Here is a 19,884-nt window from a genome sequence, read left to right on the forward strand (position 1 = left end):
AGGCTATCACAGCAGTCACATCTTTTAAACAAATAGCCAGTTAAGCTTTCGGCGAGCCATCTGTTTTAAAGTAGTGGAATTCCAAGAAAACTCGTTTAAATCCGGGCTGCCATAACAGATTAAAGGAGAAGATAGTCCTGCAAGCATCTTATAATAAAAAAGAAATATCTTTTTTGCATGGATTCTTAAAGACAAAAGCAATCGTTGATACAAGTGCCGGATTGTCTTCTTAATATTTCCGGATTGTAAAAAAAAAAAAAAAAAAAAAAAAATACTCTAAATCCTCAACTGGCTGCAAGGGAAAAACGAACAAATGAGGAAATACATAAGATTGACACTTACTTTAATGACTGCCACTGTTGTACCGGCTTCGGCATTTTCCGGAATGAATGATTTGTAGACCTCTTGGGAAAATTCTGGAAAATTATCATTCACATCCCGGATATAGACGGTGACATTGGCCCTGCTGGATTTGGGTGAAGTTGGCACTGTTTCCTTGGCTACGACCTGCATACGGAGAAAAAGTACTCGGTTAAAATTAAAAGTATTTCTGCGTTTACAGTTACAAATTAAGATTCGGTTATAATACATTATTTGTAACAGGTAATTTGTAACATTATTTGTAGCAAGAACTAATTCCAAATACCGACGTTATAGCGTTACAAGTATTACAGAAAAGTTAAATAAATCCGTGTATCAATTGAAACAGAAATTGATATTTACAAAAAGAAAACGATATTTTTACCCATTAACGCTTAATTAAAACGAAATCCGTTCGGAAGAAGATTACATAAGATTAGATTACATAATTTTTTTAATTTTCAACAAGTAAGCAAGACTTCCTCTGCATTGGTAAGCCTTAGTTGGCGATTGTTTCTTGGATTGATTGAATTACACATTCTTTCCAAGTATCAGGAAGCTACTGCTGTGTCAGCCTCAATTTATAAATATTAATGAATTATGAGATATTATCAGCACTCCGCACAGCATTTGTTACGAGGGCGTTAGTAGATGCAGTCAGCCAGTGCCTTCCCAAAATGCTCCTTTTCAACACCTTTGACTCCCTTAATATTACGTAACGATGGCTTTACTGCCCTTTCCTTAGTAACTTACATTTGTTTCTGAATTTTCTATAATACGATAAACAAAAAATAAAAGCATTTATAAAAGAAACTATGTTATGAAATTAGGTAAGCCAATAATATTATTCATTTTGAATGTTTGTTCTTTCAAAAGATAGATCTCTGGAATTGATGAGGAAGACAAGCTGTCCCGTTTAATGATAATTGCATACTCCATTTGAAATCGAGTTATTTATTTTTATGAAAACACTTGTTGATTGATATTTGTGCGATTCCTGTAATATTTTAGCTGGTGTCTCCCGTCCATTGCGTAATTTGTTAATAGCTCCCTTGGAGATTTTCTTCGCCTCATAAATCATTTGTGTGGATAAAGGCCTGATTTCGATGCTTCCACAGGGAAGTTCTGTGGGCTTTCCTTTTTTTCTTTTACCACGTGTTAAAAAAGCGGGTGAGAATTATGAAGTAGGAGTACTTACCCAAAAATTCATAACTTTAATTTTTTCATAATCCAGTTCCGCTGACTTTTTGACACGAATCAGAAAGGAGGCTTCGTTTACACCCTCTTCAGGAGTTACTTCAAACAGTCCGTTATCACCATCCAGAAAAATGCGAAAGGTCCCGTTATTGCCCTGGTGACGGGTAACAAATAATTCTTTTAAACCATTCCTCATTATCCTAACTATTAAATAGTAACCAATTAATTAACTGATGGTCAATTTCACTCAAATTATAAGATCAAAAGTTAATAAATCAAATCACAGGGAATTTAAATACACATCATTTATGTGAAAAAATACTAGTCTCACATTAAATTTTTCAATCGGCTAACTTGTATTTGTTGAGTCCCAGTGGACTCAACAAATATAATATCCCTAATTCAAAAAGAACTGTACAACTGTGTTTTGCTTCAACTGTAATATTTCTTTTGCCAAGTAGGACTGATAAATTAAATGTCCCCCCCCCCCTCACCACTCAAAAAATATTTAATTCTCTAAAAAAAAACATTTTTAAAAAAAATAATACTTCATGCCATTTAAAGTCTATTGTAATTCATATTTTTAATAACAAACGTTTTAGTGTTAAAACTTTGCAATTCAGATAATTCATTTATAATTCTGTTTAATGCATAAGTCAAATGTCTTTTAAAAGCTAAATTAGTATATCGTACTGAATTTAATTGTCATAAAAATTCAAAGATAAACACTACTCAAACTATCACTCAAAATGAATGCACCATTAACAATTTGAATTATAATTCTCATTTCAAATACCTCTCATTATTGAACTGATCTGTCATAATTAAAAATGAAACATTAGTGGATATGATATAACATTATTACTTTAAAACCTTTCACTTTCAACTTAAAATCATAACGCACACTGCCCAACCAAAATATTAGAGAATGCAGTTAATAATGAGTTGTTAATCATTTAGCAGCGATGATAGCAGTCATCCTTGGACTACGATATATATTCCCATTTCTGTAAAGGCCATTCACGATGCCATTTAAAACTGATTTTCAGCTTGAAAAAACTTGGGTGCAACACAGCTATATATACACTGGTGTTCAAAGAAAGTGCGTCACCTAGGAATTTCACATTTCTAACCCTTCTTTGTAATGGTATGTTAAATTAATGACTAGTATCACAAATAGAAATATAAACAAAAGATATTTATTAATAGTTAAGGCAAAGCTAAGTAATATTTGACAGGTGCTCTCAAAATATTCCAAAATGGGCATTTTCAACCTTTATATAACAGGTTTGGTAAACACGACAATTATGGCTGAAATGTTATCAGAAGCCCTCAATTTGCTTCAGTTTATCATTTTAAATGGAAAACAAATTGAAAAGTTCACCAGGTACAAACTAATATTTAGTAGAACCGCCTCTGGCCCTGATGACAGCAGCACACCGTCGAGGCATTGACAAGATCAATTTCTGAAGATAATCAACTGATAGTTCGTTGTTCCAAATACGAATTATGGCTTCCTGAGTTCATGAAGGGTCTTTGGTTTCTTTGTGGAAACTGCAGATTCCACACAATGCCGACAGTTCTCTATAGGATTCAGGTCCGGGCTGTTTGCTGGCCAGCTAACAGTTGTAATGGACCGTTCTTCCAACCATTTTTTCACCTGTAACAAAATGTAAACAAATTACTGTCGAACCTCTAATGTAGAAATGAAGCTAAAGTAACTACAGAAGTGCCTACTTACCCTTTTCGCCCGATGACAAGGACCAGTGTCGTCCTGAAAGATGCAGTTACTTGGCAGGTTGAAATGGTCTCTAATGGTTGGCAGCAATTTGCCTTCCAATATAGCCAAGTATCCATCCATTAGCATTTACGGAATCTTTTATAAACTGCAGGTGACCTACTCCGCGATACGAAATGCACCCCCATATCATTTGGCTGGTAGGGAATTTCACTGTTGACACCATACAGTCTGGATGGTATTATTCACCACGTCTACGTCGTTTGTCTCCCATCAGAGCCATGCAGGTTGAATTTCTTTTCATCCGAGAAAATAACTGACTTCTACTGCTCGTTGATCCATTTGACATGCTCCTTACACCAAATTAATCGCGTCTTTTTCATTTTTTGTGTGAGGAGGGGCTTCTTCTTAGGATGACGGGCTACAAGTCCATTTTTGAAGAGGCGTGTTCTGACACAAAAAAAAAATAAATAAATAAAATAATAAAGAAATAAAAAATATATATATGAAAACGATCCGATTAATTTGGTGTAAGGAGCATGTCAAATGGACCCCCGAGCAGTAGAATCAGTTATTTTCTCGGATGAGAAGAAATACTACCACTTGCTACCACTACTATAGGTTCTTCGCATTCTCTTTTCAGCTCAGACAAAGAAGCTTGAGGTTTTTAAGGCATAGGCGCTTCAAAATGTGGTTCTGTTTTGGCGTAGAGACTCGTTTACGTCCGGTTCCTTTTTTCCTATCAGCAGAACAAGTATTCTTGAGTTTGGAAAGAAATCTACTCACTGTCGACTGATTACAAGACACTATAAGCAATATGACGGGAAGAACATGCTTCCTCATGTAAAGCAACAATAGCACTCTTTCTTCGTGGCGTCAACTGCACGTAACTCGCCATCCTGACACAAGCAAGGATAACTGCAACTCTTGCAGAGCGTGCTTATATAGCTGAAAGTAACAGGTGATGCAATATTACGTCATCACTTACGCGTGTCAATCTTATCCGATGCAATCTGTAAGAAATATTGCCAATATTTACGTTATTCGGACAACAATTACAATTTTAAGGGGTGATGCACTTTCTTTGAACACCAGTGTAGATTCATGCAATGCTATTTGCTCCTGACGTGCGAAGCTGAGGAAAAAGTTATCGGTATCGAACGCGCGAAGTACACTTCTTCTTCTTCCGGCTTGATTTTTAGGCTTTCGTAACTATACACCCTTGAAACAGACCGCTCCGACATATTTGTTCCCCTCGCTCTTGCCCATACAAGATACTTTCACTATAAGGAAAATCATGCCTTCGTGGACTCCTTCGCACTACATGTTTTTCCCATAGTCACGCATTAATAACGACATCAAGACTATGTGGTAAGCGCCTCAGTAGCCAGGTGGACAGGAGCAGCAGTGCGCAGCACACGCTTCTTGATTAGACTGCGTTTCGAGCCCGTCACCACCAAATACGGAGGATGCGAAAAGGTCAGGGAATGACCACCGCATATCCCCGGCCCGGAGCGATATGGCCTTAGTTGCTAATGCTCCTAAAACCTAAACAACAAACTATGTGGCAATTATAATAAGCTGATTTTTATCAATGGACTAATCCATTTTGATTTGGCAGGTGGCTCAGATGTTTGATTTTCTGATACTTAGCTTTGAGCGATGATGGTAATACTTAATTCAGAAATCCAATGTATCTATCTCTATTCTCAATATATCCTCAATTACGTGTATTTCTCCTTTTCTCACCCATAATAATTGAGGATCACGTTCACTGCATGTCCACTTCATAAAGACCGATGCGGACGCTTTCGAGCGTATTTGCAAGTATGCAAATTTAAGTAAAACGAATTATCATATGATATGTGACGTATGCAGCACACCGTTCAGGATAGGGTAGCATGGTTTTTTATCTTCCGGAAACTCGTGTTTTTCGTCCAGCAAACAGAAAATCGACCAAAGAACACACATAACTTACAGACAGTGTACAAAGAGCAATATGGCTTTAGTCACTAATGCTCCTAAAACCCTACTACTACTAGAAACAACAGTATCGACTTCTGTAATGTGATCTTTTTAGCAATTCTTATACAACTCCTATAAATGTCCCTTATACTTGTCCAAAGTTTCTCGTTGTGTCCTCATTTCATCGTTATTCTATGGTACATCACCATCATACCAAATTTTGTCACACTTCATCTCAAGCCGGACGAGTTACGCTACTTTTCTACTTGTTCTGTAAATTTTGTGGAGCAGTGTATTTCCTTGGAATCGATGGCGAGATGTTATGGGAATAATCGGAGCGAAAGGATCACTGTTAGAACATAGTTGTAATACAGTGGCTAGCCAGTATATTTCTGTTTGATTTTATTTCCCCAGAAACTGGGAATTTTTCGTCCAGCAAACAGGCAAATCAACCAGAGAACACACGCAATTTACAGACAAAATGAATTATGGGTAGATGTAATCATTTACATGGGACCCTAATATTATAATTTGTTTTTTTTTTTTTTTTTTTGGTAGTTGTTGTCGCATCGGCTTCTGTGGCCATAATGCACCTCCCAAGATTTTTGCAGTACTTTGATCCAAGCCGTAGGCGGGATCCGAACCCGCGACCTTTGGGTTGCCAGGCAGGCACTTTACCCACACGGCTAGCCCGGTTGGCGTTATAATTTGGTGGTTTTGTTTGACTTTATTTGTGGTGTGGTGGTCTCAAGATAAATCTGAGAAATGAATTGAAAACTGCTCGGCGTAATTAACAACGTGCCAAGAGAAATAACAGGGAAAGTTGTTGTTGACTGTCTGGGTGACCTTTACAAGTTAGCCAGGCGGACCTACTTTAATCAAATTTACTCAAATTTGATTAAAGTTATGTTGCAACATAAATTTAATCAAAGTTATGTTGCAGGTGCATGGGGTTATCGTGATAATAATTGTTGGGTCTTGAAGTATTTGACTCAAGCATAAGTTTTTTCTTCTTCTTCTCCTCGCAATCACTAGAAATTGCAGAACAGTGTCGACAATGGCACTCCCAAGTATTCAGTGGAAAACGTCCTATCCAATATGAAGTTATGTACCACTACTTACAATATTATTGTCGAAAAGCCCTGCCTACAAGGGTGAGCAACTATTCAATTAATTTAGACATTCCAACTAAAGATGATAATTCTAGAATTAGGAGAGAGTTAATTGTTGGCAATTAACTCCGTCCACTGTATAAGTTGGTAGAGCTGCTTGTAGTTACTTTCCTAACGTGTCAGAATTTACCAAGCAACAGTCGGCTTGATTTTGCCCAGGTCTGAATGTATCTTTTCTTCTAACGGGGTATGGCAGCTTACGCCTCTCCATTATGTAAATGTGGTGCACCTGAGACCATGGAGCATTTTATATTTGACTGGTATCTCTATGTACATTTAAGAAATAATTTGCAGCTTCTTACAGAAGTGTACAATGAAGATGACCTACCACGTTTTGTCAGTGATAAAGACAATTTCCTAGATGTTTCTAATTTGCAGACAAACTTTTTGTGCTTAGGAAGAGACTAATTGGAGTTGATCTGTAAAGAGTAATGCCCTATAATCCAGATTGTGTTCTAGGATAAGAACTATTATACTTTGTCCATTAAATATATGTTTTCTGTAAATAAGTCCTTAGTTTTCTTCTCTTATGTAAATTTGTTGGTCCCACGACCCTAATGTTTTGTGTTGTTTTGTAGATTATTTGTTGTAAATATAAAACTGAATTTAGTGGATTTAACAGACAGGTTGTCTGTCGGTTGTGTTAGTGGTTTTTGAGCCGGGTGTGGCGCCTTTCAAGGTGTCACTTGTAAAGACTATCAGGATAATGATAGCGGATTTGTGTACAGAGGAAAAGTTGGTTATCATGTTGTAAATATGATATTGAATTGTACAACGCTGACAAGGTGGTGTTTGTTTGTACACTACGTTTTGCCTTCTGATTTTAATGCTTAAATCTGATAGTGTAGGATCAGGTAATCATTGAGTTTTATTAGGAGGCTAAGCAGTTGAGTCCTATATAATGAATGGATAAGTGTCTGGTTGCTGTGGCCTGATAGTAATACTTTTGAAATGGTGTTAATTAATGAAATGGATTGCTATTCATAGTTTTGGATTTTCTGATTAAGTTCCCCGGGAGTGGTGATTGTACTCACTTAGCTGATAGTATACATTGTGTATGGGTACTTTATCTGGATCAAACTGTCCGCTACTCAGTCAATTTATTTATAGCTATTTATCTTTTATTCTTTTCATTCTTAGTTATTTCCAGGGGATGCCTTCTTCTTTCTTTCTTTCATCTCCAATCTGTCTATCCTCTTTCCCTTCCTTCCCAACCCTTACTTCTCCTTCTAAGTTCTAAGAAGAAGGGAACTTCTTTTAGAACTCCTCCTAAGTTCTTTCTCTCTCTCTCTACGATTGCAAACTTTTCTCTTATATTTCAGGGGATGTCTATTTCTTCTTCTTATCTTCTATCCAACGTTCCTTTCCCTTTCAATCCCCCATACTTCTCATTCTTATCCCCACTTCCTTTCCCTAAGCACCTTGCGGCTCCCAGGCTTAACTGATAGCCCCATTAAGCGTTTCTGTTAAAAGTAGCCCCTGGCGCGCCTCCTCGTAGCCAAGGTTGGGAGTCAGAGGACAGGAGTCCAGGTGTTCCCTGCTCCCCGGCTACGAAGTCGCCAGGTGCCAACCCTCAACATAACACACATAATGTACTTACGCACCTAAATACATGCACTTTCCGGCCTTGGCCTTTGCCTTTTCAGATGCTACAGCGGCATATAGGGGAAACCCTGGACACCGCAATTAAAACAAACACACCTTGACCTTGTTTGACTTTACTGTCCCTTTGTGTCTATTACGGAAGTATTCTGTTCTGTTTTAAACAGAAGCATATTCTAGACTGTTTCTATTTTTATTTATTGTTCACACCAAACCTCTGTTGCTGTATTTCAAGGGGCAGGATATTTTAAAGACTACAAGAATTACAATACCTGATCGTGGTCAAAAACTTCTGGCACGGCGTTTCCCAAAAAGTTCACGGGCACGCTAATCTGAGCATTCTCTGTGACCTCCGTGATGTACTCAGTGCTACGAAAAGTGGGAGTTTCGTCGTTCACGTCTGTCAGAATGATTGTCACCTCCGTGGTGACACTAGGAGGAGGAAATATTCCGAGAACAACCTCGTTAGCCTGTAGGAACATTTAAAGACCTCGTAAATCCCATATTAAAAAACTAACATATTTGTTGTAAATATAAAATTGGATTTAGTGGATTTAACAGACAGGTTGTCTGTTATTGGCATTAACAAAATTTTGACGTTACAAGGGACTGGCCTAAAATGTTAATATGTAGGATTCACAAGATCTCGTTATATGAGAACTGATTACACATCCATAAATAAAGGTTTCAAAGTTAACCGTTGTTGATTATTATTTAAAAAAAAGGGCCAAATATCACTAAATTATCCTTTATCCCTAACAGCTGCCCTTTATTTATTTCAGATATAAACTTTAATTATTTCAGATATTGACATTATGACGGAACTTTCGTTTATTTTTTTATAATGGGCAAAACAAATCGAAGTCTGAATAAGAAAAACCTTTCTTCTCAAACACTTAAATGCAGCTTAAAAATAATTAAAAATGATATAAAAATATATTTCACTTTTAAAAATAAACACAACAGAAATAAAAACTTAAAGGCTTTTTTTTTTTTTAATTAGCAAATTTATTTTAAGTTAAATGTTTTTGGAAATATAAACCTATAAAATAATTTTTGCCTGCTCAGAAATCTGAATGAAACATTTAAAGCTTATAAATCCGAAAGATGCTTCAAAAAACCGTCAGCCTTTTAAATTTAACTTTAATTTTTTCATCGGTCAAACAGGGCTGACCGATGGAAAAATTACTTACCTCGATTTCTAGAATGAAAGCACCATTTCTGTTGTCTGTGGTTTCTCTGTCCAGTTTCTTCTTCACAGTCACTAATCCATCGTTCTTATCAATGGAAAAGAACCCTTTATCACCTAAAGGATCGAAGAAGTCGTGAATTTATAAAAATTGTCTAACGTTACATTTTAGGGAATAATTAAACTACACAATCCAAAGCATTGTCAATATTTATTCCTAAAGATATCAAATTTCTCTAAGTCTTCAGTTTTAGTGTATTGACCAAACTCTGGAACAAAGAAAATATTTAAACTAGATAAGATTAAATGCGCGCCTTAAACAAGCAGCCATAATTTATGAACACGAACACAATACAGCCATCTATTGTCTAACCGTGACATATTTCGAAAATTAGCATATGGTATCCTTACCTCTTTTAATCTGATAGGAGATCGCGTTGTTTACTCCTCTGTCTCCATCTACAGCCTTTACTGTCAACACAGGGGAATTCTGCAAAAAAATACAAGGGCACAATAATTACGCTGAAACAGAAGAGGAAGGCACGGTTGTTTATAAATGTTAAAAAAAAAAAAAGTTATGTTTTTATTTATTTGTTTTTTGAAATTTTTAATTCTTAGGCATAACAAAAGGGTAACTTCTTTTTACGCTTTCATGTAACTACAATTCCGGTACACAATAAATAATCACTGGCCGAAACAACCTTTATTCAGGGCAGTGCACACCGATTATTGCAATCTTTTAATATTATCCGCCGAGAATAAGTAAACTTAGTCTTCTCCACTGGTGAAGCGTTACTTATTCGCGGTAGTGCAATACTATGGCAACTCGCTGTGAAGGTGTTCACAATAGGAAATAATTAAAACGATGCCAACTTAACTACTTTGGTAGATGGCCACGAATTAAACTGATGCAATTGCACTAACCTGTACGCTGGTATCAGTTTGTTATTAGGTTTAAATCGCAATCAGCCACTTACACCATATTGTACCATTTATATGTCTGTATATTACGTCTGGGCTGGGGTCGATTTGCCCGTTTTCTGGACGAAATCAGAGTTTCTGGGAGAATAATAATATCTGTGATTTTAACTTTCCAGATATTGACTGGAACTTGTGGATTGGTCACTCGCACACTAGCCAGACTTTTGTGGATTTATTTGATGATTGTTTTCTGCAGCAGCATGTTAGAGAGGCAACCAGAGAGATTAATACATCAGCAGTGATTATTCGTGCATTAAGAATTTGCAGATAAAGGAATTACTAGGTGGCAGCAATCATAGTGTACTGATGTGGGATTTCTTTAAAGATGTAATTGAAGTTAAACATAAGAAACGCACCTAGGATGGATGGAATCTATCCAGTTATATTAAACGAGGCGGCAAAGGAAGTACGCAAACCCTTAGCCATAATTAGAGAGCATCCTTGGACACAAGGGAAGTCCCCACGGACTGGAGATGTGCAAATATATCCCCAATTCACAAAGGGGGATCAAATGGTAACACGAATAATTACAGACCTGTCAGTTTAACTTCTGTTCCCGGGAAAATAATGGCGTTACCGGTTAAAGAAGCATTGCAGGATCATCGATACAAGATTGCAGTAATAATCCAGACGTAGCATGTGTTTGTTAAGGGAAAGTCATGTCTGAAAAATTTGATTGGATACTATGATGTGGTTACAAAGGAACTGAATGCAAAAAATAATTTTGATATATACTTGGATTTCAGGAAAGCTTTTGATACTGTTCCGCATGGAAGACTATATAAATTGGAGCAGTATGGAATTAAGGGCAAGTTGCTACAATGGATATAAGAGTGGTTGAGTGGGAGAAGACAGTGGTAATCAATGGACACTGCTCTTCGTGGACTAATGTTATTAGCGGAGTCCCCCAGGATTCGGTGTTGGGCCCGGTGTTGTTTGTATATTTATCAGTGATATTGATGAACGTATGTCAGGCTTAATGTCCAAGTATGCAGATGCTAATATTTGTAGCATCTGCATACTTGGACATTATGTAGCATCTGCATACTTGTAGCATCTGCATACTTAATGTCCAAGTATGCAGATGCTAAAAATATTAGCAGGGTGTTAATGACAGTATGCTGATGATAGAAAGGTTAGCAGAGTTGTTAATGACGGTATGCTACTGCAACAGGATCTAGAAAAGCTGGGCAGATAGGCTAAGAAGTGACAACTGAAGTTTAACATTGACAAATGCAAAGTACTGCATATATAAAACCAGAGAAACGTACCAAATGTGTGGCACTACACTTATGGTGGTAGAAAATGAAAAAGACCTGGGAGTAATTGTGCAGTCAGATATGAATTTTTCTGATCAGTGCAAACAGGCCGCGAGAACAGGTCATTGGATATTGTCAATGATAAACAGGAATTTTGCTAGTAGGGAAAAGAAGGAGTGATTATCCCCTTGTATAAGGCAATGGCCAGGCCACGCCTTGAGTACAAGCCTTAAGGCATCATTTTAGGAAGGATGTAGCGTTGTTTGAGCGAGTACAGAGAAGGGCAACAAGATTGGTGAGGGGAACGAAGTAGTCCTCTTTCCAAGAAAGGGTTAAGTTCGGTAAATTTCAGCGTCTGGAGACTAGGCACCTGTGAGATGATCTGATTGAAGTGTATAAGGCCTTGAATGGGTTCAGCAGGCTGAATTGTGATGGGACTGATGAGATTCTTCCGCTTGCTCAGTTACGAACCTGAGAGGGTCATAAATTTAAATTGAGGAAAGACATTTGTAGAATAGATGCGCGAAAATTTGCCTTTAGCCAGCAGGTAGTTGATTGCTGGAACAAACTTCCATCTGTTGTTTGTGAAAGTTGATAGCTTAAATAAATTCAAGGAAGAACTGGACAGACGTTTGGAGGGAATGGATGGCGTGAATTGGGGGAGAGGGGTGATGCTATATAAGCTCATACGCTTGCTTTCTAGCATCACATGCCACTACTACAATAATAATAAAGCTACCCTCGCCTGAGACCAACTCGCCTATGTTCTGAGTAAGGCCCATAAAAATTTCTCGTATTATACGGGATTCAAACTCAGGTCTCTCCAACCACGTGTAAGGAGGACGGTAATTATACTATCTGTGCTACTCACGATGGCGATTTTTTTCATTAATATCAGTCAATTCCGCTGCGTAGTTCCGTTGGAAATTGGTTGTTCTTTGCCTGAATTCTTTTGCTGCACACTGGACCTTTTATTCTGACGCACAATTAGTTTTAAATTCCAGCGGTCCCGTTCTTGGAGTATCGACTTGTTGCCGCATTTCTTCTTTTTAGAGCTGCCTTCTCCTTTTGCCTTCCATTCATCGTATGCTTTTGAGATGGTTGCTTTCGACACACCAGTGATTTCGTTATTTTTCTCTGTTGGGGTTCCTGCTAAATGTGCTCTAAAAATGACAGCTTTCTGAAAATCTGAAAGATCACCTGTCTTCTCTATAACTGGAGAGACTAAGAAGCCACAGGAACGTGTACAGTATTTATCTGATGCCAAGGAACTCGTGACCATGCCATGTGACAACTTATATTTGCATACCTTACATTTAATTATCTGACGACGGCAGTAGTAAAAGGTGTCTGAATTTTTGGCGAATGAGTGAAAGAACTGAAAGCGAAATTTACTGCAGTTAAGTGTCTTTGCTTCGAAAATTACTAAGTAACCTTTCACAAATTATTTCAGTCAGTTAAAACACGGTTAAAAATGCATTGAACTTCCTCTTTGATAAACAACTGTTATTACCATAAATTAGATTATCCTTGTGTTGAATCCTTGAATATCCTTCAATAAAAAAATCAAAAAAAAAAAAAAATCTCATCTTCTCACAAAGGGTGAAGTGATTAATCACAGACCTGTAATTTTGCCTTCTGTGCCAAGGAAATCAACGGATTCAGTAGTTAATGCAAGATCATACAATGAGTAGGTAATACATGATCGTAACAATCAGTAGGTAACTAAGATCATAGCTAATCACAGCATGACTTTGTGAAAGGGACATCTTTGACCTGCTACTATGAAGTTGTCAGAAATGAGCTGGATGAAAAGAATAATTCTGACATATAGTAAAGCTTTTGAATACTGTTATCAAAAACACTAGTGAGGGGAGCAACGTTCTTATCACTTTGTAGAGCGTTATTGGCGGCTTTTAGGAGCGTCAGTTGCTTAGACCATATTTCTCCATTTACAACAAAATAGAAACCTAAATTCTCTTGATGGACTAATGTTATGAGTGGGATCCTGCAGAGCTCGGTGTTGGGCATCTTACTGTTTTCAACATTTATTAACGATACTGATGTAAGCATACCAACTGTAATATCAAAGTTTATTGTGATATAAAGCGGGCAGGGGGTTAATGGCTTTAATCAGTGTATGGTACTCCGACAAGATTTAGATAAACTAAACAGATGTGCTGAAAAATGCTGAGGTTTAACCAAGGTTCTACATTTTGGTAGCAGTAATCTTAGAATAACATACCATTTCGGTAGCACTAAACTCAAAATAACTGATATGGAAAAACGATCTAAGCGATACTCTAACATGAAGTTCTCAGCGCAGTGCTGACTGCTGGAACAGATTATAGGGTTCTGTCAGTAATGTCTAGGAACTTTGCCAGTAGGAACAAAAAGTTGATAATCCTATTGCACAATGCAATGGTTATTCCGCATCTTAAACAGCGTATAGCAGTGGCAACTGGTGGCCGGAGCGTAGGTTGCAGTCAGTCAGCAACGATTGTTGCAGACCATGTTCAGTGGTATTTCCATACTTCCATAGGATTCCAGGAATGGACGTCATAATGACACAACTTGGTTGGAAGCCGAGCGTTTGGAACTCAGTAGCTCAATTAATGCTTCCTTAAAGGATTGGACAAATTATTATATTCATTCAATCCAAAAAATATTAGAAGTGAGAGGAAAATGAAATGGGTATAAAAGTTTTTGTTTTTTTAGGCGCGTTGCCATATATGCGTAAATCGCCTACTGCCTTCACCATATCCTTTTATTTGTATGTAATAACGCGACTCAGAGTGATGGATTTTCATATCACATTTTCTATTTGGTTCTTTTGGTACTATTTGTAAAGTATTCCCAAAAATCATAATAGAAATCCTGCAATTCTTATTTCTTTTCTTTCGTTTTCATACATATCACGTAGGTTATCTGTGTACCGTATGTTTCAGTGGAAGCACTGGATCTATTATGTTTGTTACCGGGCGCTGATTGGAGGAATGAATGAGGGCAACAGGCCGCATACCCATAAAGGAAATGGTTGTCGCTTTGCGTATAAAAGTCAATGCTTTTTGCTCGTTCTTTTTCTTCTTTTTTTTTCCAATCCTTGTTATAAGTCACAAATTATTATATCATTTGTCCAACAACAACAACAATAATAATAATAATAAGGGCGCTATGGCCCAGTGGTTACGACACTGGACTACCAGCTTGACGGACCCTGGTTCGGGTACCGCCTTGGCGGAAGCGAACGTGGCTCCATCATGCTGGGAGACCGGTTTAATAATAATAATAATAATAATAAATAAATTAATAAATAAATAAACGTCGTGAAAGTTGCTCCAAGGGACCAAGGTCGGAGTGGCGGCTAAGGCAGATTGTGGCGCCACTCCCGAGAACTACCACTGGACATAAGCCGAAGCTAAACAAGTCCACCTCCATAGATGGATGATGTCGCAGAGTCTGCGTAGGTAGCACAGTGGTATCGTCACCGTCCTCCCCACACCGGGTGGAAAAGGCCCGGGTTCGAATCCCGTGGATGACGGGAGGAACTTTAGTGGGCTTTTTCACTCCGTGGCTGAGTTAGTCGGTCTCAGGCGTAGATAGCAAGGTTTTTCCCCTCAGAAACTGGGGTTTTTTCGTCCAGCAAAACAGGCAAATCGACCAGAGAACACACGCAATTTACAGACACGAATACGGGTTAATGTATTTAATTACGGGAAACCCTAAAAATAATAATTTGATGTCGCAGAGAAATATTAATCATACTGCATCGAGTGTGACGCAGGATAAAGTCACTCGCGTTCAGGCTTTAGGCAGAGAGGTCGGTTCGAAAAATTAGAGACGGTCTTCCCAAGGAAGACAGTGGAGCGAGTGGCGCTGTCCCCTGTATGGCTACCACAAGAGAAGGGCAAAACCATCCAGGCCCACCAACTGGAAGTGCTCCCTGCGCAACTGCGCTAGTGACCACCCAGCAAGGAAGGAAACGCCAACGCATGAAGTGGAGCATCGAAATGAATACGTACATCATGCAAGCATAGTACGAAATAACGAAGCTGGAGACCGATATAACAACTTACAGGACGAGACTACATACCAATTGGCTGGAACGATTTCCGGATATTCAAGTCACCGAACAGCGAATAGCGGACCAGAGAAAGACCATCGTCACGAAGAACCTGATAGATCCTGCAATCTTGAAAAAAATCAAGCAGGACGTGAGCGATCAACTACAAAGGATAAACAATATGGAACCAGAGGAGGAAGAACATACCACCAGCGAACCAGAGGAGGAAGAGCAAGAAGAAATACAACCCACAGCAGCTGAAGTGGAAACAGGCGAGGTCATGACATCCAGAATAGAGGACGAGTGGAAGAAGGCTCTAACACAATTCGAAGGAATGGACCCCACAAAGACTCACGTGATACCGAAGGAGAGGCAGAATAGAATCTTGTGGAGAGTCATAGACCACCTGAATCGGCACATAATACCGCATTACCTCGAACGCAATGGTGCAACACTGAGGCCATCCACATAGCCGTGTATTGTGCTGCGGTAGCAGCCACGAGGATTAATGGAAGAGAAGCGAGAGACCAGCAGAAGAACAACCGAAAACAGAAGGAACCACCAACTTGGGAAAGAAGATAGAAGAATTAAGAGTCAAGATAGGCCAATTTACCCAATACCAACGGGGAAATAGGAGTAAGAAATTAATTGGAAAAGTGATGAAGAGCATCCTCAAGAGAGACAGCGTCCACAGCAAACATGAGACAAAAAAATCAAATAAGAGAGCACTTGGACACATTGAAGCAGCACATCCTTGCACTCAGCAAGAGACTACGCCGATACAAAGAGAGCTCCAAGAGGAAAATAAACAACCGAAACTTCGATGAGGACCAAAGAGACTTCTACAGGAATCTCGGAGAAGATGAGAAAGAAGGGAAGACCATCCGAGAAGAAGACGACTGAGGAGTTCTGGGGAAACATGTGGAGCAGGGAAGTAAGACATAACAGCCGAGCCAGCTGGATAGAACTAGAACGCAAGAAAACCAAGGACGTACAAGAAATAAGAGCGTAGGAGATTCGGGGGGAAGAAGTAAAACAGACGATCAAGAACTCTTTTAACAGGCGAACTCCAGGAATAGATAACGTCCACAACTACTGGTACAAGAAGCTCACTTGCACACATAGCACCTGGCAGATCAGTTCACCCGAATGATAAGGCACCCAGAGATAATCCCGAAGTTTCTCACTCAAGGAATCACATATCTGAAGCCTAAAGACGAAGATACAAGAAACCCGGCGAAATATACGCCAATCACCTGCCTCCCAACAATGTACAAGATCCTGACCAGTGCTGCATAACCAGGAAGATATCAGATCACTTAGAGAGCCAGAACATAATGGCCGAACAGCAGAAAGGATGCAAGTGGCTGAGCAAAGGATGCAAGGAGCAATTAACCATAGATGCCGTGGTTATGGAGCACGTCTACAAGAAGCGCCGCAACATGTACACAGTCTACATCGATTACCGCCTCATATAGACTCCGTGCCTCATAGCTGGCTAATAGAGGCGCTGAACATCTACAAAGTCAATCCGATAGTGATAAACTCCCTAGGAGAAACGATGTCGAAATGGAGTACCACCATTAAGGTCGAAAACATCACAACCAGACTAATCCCCATCAGGAGAGAAATCTTTCAGGGAGATGCCCTGAGCCCATTGTCTAACACTTAACTCGCTATCTACCATGCTCAACAGTAGCAAGTACGGATATAACCTCAAAGAAGGAAAGAAGAACCTGTACACCCTCACCCACCTGATGTACATGGATGACATCAAGCTCTACTCAGGAATCGAGAAGCACCTCCAGCAACTACTCCAGATCACCGAATAATTCCGCAATGATATTAGAATGGAATTTGATCTAGACAAATGTAAGACTCACGGATTGCAACAGGAAAAATTAATCACCCGAAACTACCAGCTGCAGACTAGTAAAGAGATCGAAGCCATGGCAGAGGGACAGGCCTACAAATACTTGGGGATGATGCAGACTCAGCAGTTACAGCACAAGGAAATTAAGGCCTGCCTGCCTGACCGAAAAATACCATCAGAGACTCAGAAGCCTGCTGAAAGCAAAGCTGAACGGAGGGAACACAGTTAAAGCCATAAATACCTATGCAGTCCCAGTGCTAACATACTCCTTCGGGGTCATAGATTGGACTAACATCGAGCTGGAGGATATCGTGAGAAAGACAAGGACAATGATGACCAAGAGCCGCCAACACCACCCGAAATCTGCCGTGGAGAGACTGACAATTGCCCGGAAAGAAGAAGGAAGGGGCCTGATATACCTCATTGAGCAAGACAGCGATAGTGAACGTGAAGGATTAGTTCCAGAAACACACAGCAGCACTCCAGCAGGCCATAAGGAAGATAAACAAGCGGTGTACCCCACTCAATCTAAGCGAGGAGTCCCCCCCCAAACCAGGAGGCACAAACGAAGCTAGAAATATGGGCGGAGAAGACACTCCATGGCAGACACTACAATGATCTCCATCAAGATCACATAGATAAAATTGCTTCCAATGCATGGCTCACGAGCGAGACGCTCTTCCCCGAGACTGAAGGATTCATGCTCGCCATCCAAGACCAGGTAATCAACACCATGAACTATAGAAAATACATTGCCAAGGAGCCCGGAGTGTTCGATGACACATGTCGACGATGCCACCTGGCCTCAGAAACGATCCAACACATCACTGCGGAACGCACGGTGATCACCCAGACTGAGTACACTCATAGACACGGTCAGGTAGCCAGGATAATACATCAGAAGCTAGCAAGGAAATACCAGTTGATTGAACAAAGTGTACTGTACTACAAGTACGAACCCCAGGCAGTACTAGAAACTCCAACCCACAAGATGTACTGGGACCGTGCCATAATAATGGATAGGACAATCCCGCAACAGACCGGACATAACCCTTGGGGACAAGAAGGAAAAGGCTACCTATCTGATTGACATAGCGGTACCCAACACTGGCAACTTGTAGAAAACCCATGGAGAAAAAATCAGGAAGTACACGAACCTAAGACAGGAGATGAGATCAAAGAGATGTAGCATATGCAACAAGTAACGACCATCCCGATCATCGTGTCAACCACAGGTATGGTGCCAAAGACCCTACATAACAGTCTAGCAGCAATAGGTCTCCCCGCGAACATCTACAAGGAACTCCAGAAAGTCACAATCCTGAACACCTGTAGGATAGTCAGAGAGTTCCTCGACCAATATTAACACCTGGCATAACAACAACCACCCTGTGTACTTGGTAGCAATACCCGTCACGAGGTGGAACCCCAATCAGGGAGAAATAATAATAATATATTTTTTGCAAAATAAAATTGTTCCCGCATTTTAGCAAATACTGTACATATTTTATAATTTAATAATTGTTTGCACTCACTTACCACAGATAAATCTTCAGGAATACGTGTTACCGATGGAACAACTACAAATACCGGAGGTTGGTCTGCTACATCTTCCACCTTCACTAAAATGGCTGCTGTAGCAGTGTTTCGCCTGCCTGTGTTTGCGCGATCCTAAAAAAGTTAAAATAACCTTAAAAGTTAAAATAAAAACTTTCCTACTTTGAAGAATACGCTATCACGTCTCAAAATAACCAATTTCTATAAAATATACTTACAAGAGCTAATACTCGTAATTGGTACAGTCCTTTTCTTTCGTAATCCAAAGGGCCAATAAGACTAATCACACCTTTTCCTTGACTCGTCTGAATTGAAAATGTTTTAACGGTATCATCCCCGAGATCCTAAACACGTAACTCCAATTATATTTCAACCAAAACTTAATATTATAATATTTGAAATACTGTATACACCATTTTTAACTCATTAATTATGCGATCTTATTGCTCATTTGTGGGTTACCTGAAGTTGGTAAATCACTTGTCCAAATGGTCCAGCATCGTTATCTATGGCCTCTACTGATTCTATGACTCCTGATTTGGCATCCTATATACACATTGAACAACTTTACTGATAATAATAATAATATAAAAGCAAAGAGATAAATATTTTACATAAGCATTGCGTTATCAGACGATCATATTTCTAATTATTGAAAAACATTTTCATAAATTTAATGAAAATACATAGATGGCGCCACTAACCTCTCTGATGGAAATGGTAGATTTGAAAGGTTTGAATACTGGCGTGTTGTCGTTGATATCTTCGACGATAATTAATAATGACTGTCTCACCTAAAAAAAAAAAAAATAATAATAATCAAATCAAATAAAACAACAATAATAGAATTGAATCGGTAACGAATTTTTGTAATTTTGAATGACAGATTTTTTAACAGTAATGTGTACTGCAAATGGATGACAATGAA

General features: G+C 39.0%; 1 protein-coding gene across 2 annotated transcripts in view; it reads right to left on the minus strand.

Moving 5' to 3' along the window:
• Positions 1-19,884, minus strand: part of Cad88C (cadherin 88C) — a 156,019-nt gene that overhangs the window by 73,969 nt on the left and 62,166 nt on the right. For both annotated transcript variants that reach the window (XM_090378192.1, XM_090378191.1), the window contains exons 6-14: positions 19,661-19,750; positions 19,419-19,502; positions 19,175-19,300; positions 18,939-19,070; positions 9,635-9,713; positions 9,228-9,340; positions 8,307-8,504; positions 1,559-1,711; positions 343-507 (exon numbers count right to left, since the gene is read on the minus strand). In XM_090378192.1, coding sequence (XP_090234318.1) covers positions 343-507; positions 1,559-1,711; positions 8,307-8,504; positions 9,228-9,340; positions 9,635-9,713; positions 18,939-19,070; positions 19,175-19,300; positions 19,419-19,502; positions 19,661-19,750 — 1,140 coding nt within the window. The remainder of the gene's footprint in view (positions 1-342; positions 508-1,558; positions 1,712-8,306; positions 8,505-9,227; positions 9,341-9,634; positions 9,714-18,938; positions 19,071-19,174; positions 19,301-19,418; positions 19,503-19,660; positions 19,751-19,884) is intronic.

The sequence above is a fragment of the Mastigoproctus giganteus genome, chromosome 7 (genome assembly GCF_048544385.1).
Source record: "Mastigoproctus giganteus isolate SK-2022 chromosome 7, ASM4854438v1, whole genome shotgun sequence".
NCBI lineage: Eukaryota > Metazoa > Arthropoda > Arachnida > Uropygi > Thelyphonidae > Mastigoproctus > Mastigoproctus giganteus.